This window comes from Geospiza fortis, unplaced genomic scaffold (assembly GCF_000277835.1).
Source record: "Geospiza fortis unplaced genomic scaffold, GeoFor_1.0 scaffold2, whole genome shotgun sequence".
Taxonomy (NCBI): domain Eukaryota; kingdom Metazoa; phylum Chordata; class Aves; order Passeriformes; family Thraupidae; genus Geospiza; species Geospiza fortis.
The window spans coordinates 2,859,079-2,863,718 of NW_005054366.1; the positions used below are offsets into that span (position 1 = coordinate 2,859,079).

Genomic DNA, 4,640 nt, shown 5'->3' on the forward strand with positions numbered 1-4,640 from the left:
AGGAATGGAGCACTTGGACACAAGAACTTTGATAAGAGAGGTTTAAAAAAATGCAATTATTTTTCCTTAGACTATGGAAAATTTAAAAACACATAGAAATGGAATAAGAATTTAATTCCTGGGGGTTTTGTGGAATTCTCTTTTGGGAAGAAGTCTGCACTGCTCACAGAACTTGGAAATCCTAAAAATAAAATCCAAAGGAATTGAGTATTTGTCTCAAGGCTTATCCATGGATAAGAAATATCAGCTCTAAGGGAATATCTACTTTCCCTTTACGTGGAAAGCACTTGGGAAAAAGGCCTGGAAATGGGAAAACTGGGAGAGCTGGGAGCACTTCCAGGTTTCTCCATGAGTTTAGCAGCTCTGCCTTTTCCCTGTGCCGCAGGAAAGGAGATGCAGGAAGGAGCTGCTCCTGGGAGGATTTTCATGGGAATTGTAGTGCCTGGAGATGGATCCAGAGCCTGCGGAATCCTGGGAAGCTGCGGCGATTCCCGCCGGGAACGGGGGGAGCCCGGCCCGGCAGCCACTAGAGGGAAGCAGCGGCTCACCGGGAACAGGGACTCGGGATGCGGCCTGGATCCCGGGATTCGCTGGGATTTTGGGAAGGAATGAGGGCGGAGGATCTGGCACAGATTCCAGGAGCGACATTCCCTGGAAGCGCCCAAGGCTGAGCTTGGAGCAACCTGGGATTCAGGAAGGGATTCCGAGGGTTTGGAAAAGGATGAATCCCATTCCTTGGAGCAAAACCAACTCCCCAGGGCTTGGGATGCAGGGGGCAGGAATAATTGGGATTTTGGGAAGGAATGAGAGGGGAAAAGGCCCTGGCACAGATTCCAGGAGTGACATTCCTTGGAAGTGCCCAAGGCCAGGCTTGGAGCAACACCTGGGATAGAGGAAGGAATTCCAAGGATTTGGAATGGGATGAATCCCATTCCCAGGAGCAATCCCGACTCACCAGAGGTTCTATTGTCCCGAGATCTTTAATTTTGTTGCCGCTTAGGTTTAGGTGCGTGAGGTTCGGACACTTCTCTGCCAACACTTCCAGGCCTCCTGAGATTCTGTTGTCGCTCAGCTCGAGCTGCAAAGGCCCAAAAACATCCTCAAAAATCCCATTTGATCCCATTTTCAGCCACTTTTCCAAACATGGAGAAGGGGAAAAGGAGGGATTTGGCTCGGGGAGGTGGGATTTACCTTCTTAAGTTTGTTTAACTTTGGTAAGTTTGCAACTGAGGTTAAGCCGACGTTGATTGTGCTGAGGAATTCCAGCTCCTCAAACTCATCCGTGAGGCCCTCGATTTTCCCTTCGTACGACCTGCAGTTGTCCAGAACGAGCTCTTTCACCTGCAAAGGGAAGAAATCAAGGAAAAATAGAAGGAATTCCAGGGAATTCGCAAGAATCAGGAGGTTTTCAGCAGAAAAACGCAGGAGTTTGGGGTTGTGTTGAGAAGAAAGCCAAGATCGAGGTAGCGCTCCTGATCCCGCACACTGAGGGTAAAAACAATCCCAAAATTCCCAAAATAAACTCCCAAACCACTCATTGGCATGAAATTTAGACAGACACCCCCCCAAAAATAAGGAAAATAAGTCAATCTTTTCCCTCAACAGTGCTTAATTATCAGGATTCTCCAGAGGATCCATTTGGGGATAAATAATGACCTTTCTTCCCTCATGTGAGGGAAAAAGCTCCCAAAATACTCAAAATAAGTTCCCAAATTACTCATTGGGTTGAAATTTAGGTGGTGAATTCATGGATCTCATCCCTCAATGGTGTTTAATTATCAGGATTCCCCAGAGGATCCATTTGGGATAAACAGTTTTTTCCCCTCATGTTCTCCACACACACCCAGAGTTCCCGCCAAAAAAAAAGGCGGGAAAAGTGCAACGGAGGCGAATCCTCCTTATCTGTGTCCCTGCTCCGTTATCTCATCCCAGCTCCCCCAGACATGGAGCCAGGAGGGCTTGGGAGCCTCACCAGGAAGCACCAGATGGGTTTTGCGTCAGAGGAATTTGGGAATTCCTCACAGGACTTTTGGGAGCTGAGGGGAGAGGGAATGGAGGGAAGGGAATGAGCCCAGAGCTCACACTGAGGGACAAACAGTTCCAGCCCTGATCCAGGAGGTGGGATATCCATCCCACCCGCCTCCCTCAGCATGGAAACCAGGGAATTGCACAGAAAACCAGGGAATTAGACAACAATTCCTTCAGGTGTAGAGTGGACATTTAAGGAAGAGCTGGAAATAGTCTTGGATACAAAGGAAAATCCCTTAGCACCAAGGCAAATGACCCAACTGCCATTTTTTCCCCTTTTAATTTGTATTTTTTTAGAATCCCCGTTCTGGGTTGGAAGGGACTTTAAAGATCATCCCATTCCCACCTCTCCATGGCATTTTTTACAGAAGGTTGTTTCCTCCCCGCTTTTCAGGAAGTTTGGCGCACAAATGCCACATTCCCTCTTTCCAGCACTGGGCAAAGGCACAAATCCATAGAGAATCCAAGAGGCCATGTTTGGAAAGCTTGGATGAGTTCAGAAACAGTTTGGGAAAAGCAGAGCACGTTCCCAAACCTTCCCAAGAGCAACATCATGTCAGTGTTAACTCCCTGAATCCCTGGAAACAACAGGACTCCAAACAAAATTCCAGGATGGTTCCATGCCCTAAGAATCCCCAAGGAAATCCAGGAGGATTCCCCAAGGAACAGAGGAAGAACTGGATTTGTGGGATTTTTCCCAGCACCCCACAGGCGTCTCTGCCTTCCATGGCACATTCCCTCTCCAGAAAATCTCGGAATTTCAAGGAGAAGAAGCAGCCTTGGGAGAGGCCATCACTTTCCACACCTCTAACAGGGAACTTTTCCAAGGATTTGTCTTCCCCCAAGATTCCAACCGGAGGCGAGAAATTCTCTAGATTGCCCATTCCAATCCCACCTGGAACGCGACCAGACCAACAAAAGCTTGGATGAGCTTCCTACTCAATCCCAGGATTACCGGAGCTGCTCCGAAGGCTCCAATGAGCCAATCCCTGCTCCAAGACCATTCCAAAATACCCAAGCTCAAGAACTCAATTAAAATAATTAATTAAATTCCAGCTGCAATTCCAAGATCTCCATGATCCAACCCCACAGCAGCTCAGAGCAATCCCATTCCCTGTGGAAAACAGGGAAGGATTCCACAGAATATCTCCCAGCAGCTGCTCTGTGTCCGCTTGGCCACCGTGCCGGAGCTCTTCCAGGTTTTCCAGAGCCCTTGGAATTTTGCCCAGGGCAGGGAGGGCAGCAGGTGCCATGGCCCGTGGCCACTGGGGATTCCCATTCCATGGGATTCCCATCCCAGGGGGATCCTCAGCTGCTGCTGCTGCTGCTGCTCAGGAATGAGGAGCTGACCTGGAGCAGGATCCCATTCCACAGGGAAGGGAGAATTCCCAAGGTTTTCCATCCTTTTCCTGCCCCGGGATAAACAGTGGATGGAATTCCTTCCCCAAACCCCACAGGATTTGGGATATGGATACAGCCCTCCAGGGCTTTTTTGGGAATATCCCAGATGGGATAAACTGATTCCTGAGGAAAGGCAGGATCCTTGGGAATGCTCCATTCCCGCCTCTTTCGCACCAGCTCATCCAAAAGGAATTCCAACCTGGAATCGGAGAATCCTTGGAAAACACCACTAAGCCATGGAATCCAGCCACCAATCCAAACCCACCACTTCTCCAGATTAAACCTTTCCTGGGAATACCAAATTCCCACTGGGAATATCTGAGATGGGATAAATTGATTTCCAGCCAGTTATCCATGAGCATCCTGTGGCCAGGAATGTGCTGGGAAGAAAATCCCAAAACTCCTGGGGCAGGGAAAGACAGTGCTGGAAAACAGCCACGGAACACGACCCCATTCCCAGGAAATCCAGCAGCCCAAATCCATGGAAATCCCAGGAATCATCCAGCCTGGAGAATCCCACAGCAGAGGCAGGGAAGGGACTGGAAGGGATTAACACAGATACTGGGGTTGGGAGCAGAATTCCATCAGCACCTCTACGGATGGAAGCAGCACCGTGGCTGCCGGGGTTTCCCGGGAATTTTCTGGGATTTCTCCAAGCGCCAGGTTATGGGAATTCCCCCTAGCCAAGAAATCCTGTTCCCTTCAGCAGTTCCCAGGTGGATCCAAGGAATCCAGGATGCCCAAGGAAAGCCAGGATCCTTGGGAACACGCTCCATTCCCGCCTCTTTCACACCAGCTCATCCAGCTGGAATTCCAACCTGGAATCAAGAAAATCTTTGGAAAAGGCTTGGAAGAATCAATGGAATGCGCCATCAATCCAACCTTTCTGGATTAAACTTTTCCTGGGAACACCAAATTCCCATCCCAGCAAGTTGCAACCGGACTCCAAACTCATCCTGGCTTTCCCAAAATTCCCACTGGAATTCCCGCTCTGCTGCAACTTCCTTGGAAAACCCCACCAAGAATCTCAACTCCCAGCATTCCGGGATCCCTGAGGTTGGAAAAGATATCCAGGACTGAGTCCAAGCTGTGCCTGATCTCAGAGCTCCGAGTGTCACATCCAGGAATTCCTTGGGCACTTCCAGGGATGGGAATTCCACAAGGCCTGTCCTTTCCAATGTTTATCCACCTTTTCCATGAAAAAATTCCTG

At 49.3% G+C, this 4,640-nt stretch overlaps 1 protein-coding gene across 1 annotated transcript in view; it reads right to left on the reverse strand.

The window, feature by feature from the left end:
• Window positions 1–4,640, reverse strand: part of ANP32A (acidic nuclear phosphoprotein 32 family member A) — an 11,169-nt gene that overhangs the window by 4,824 nt on the left and 1,705 nt on the right. The window contains exons 2-3 of the mRNA XM_031059662.1: window positions 1,192–1,472; window positions 956–1,078 (exon numbers count right to left, since the gene is read on the reverse strand). Of these exons, the coding sequence (XP_030915522.1) occupies window positions 956–1,078; window positions 1,192–1,472 (404 nt within the window). The remainder of the gene's footprint in view (window positions 1–955; window positions 1,079–1,191; window positions 1,473–4,640) is intronic.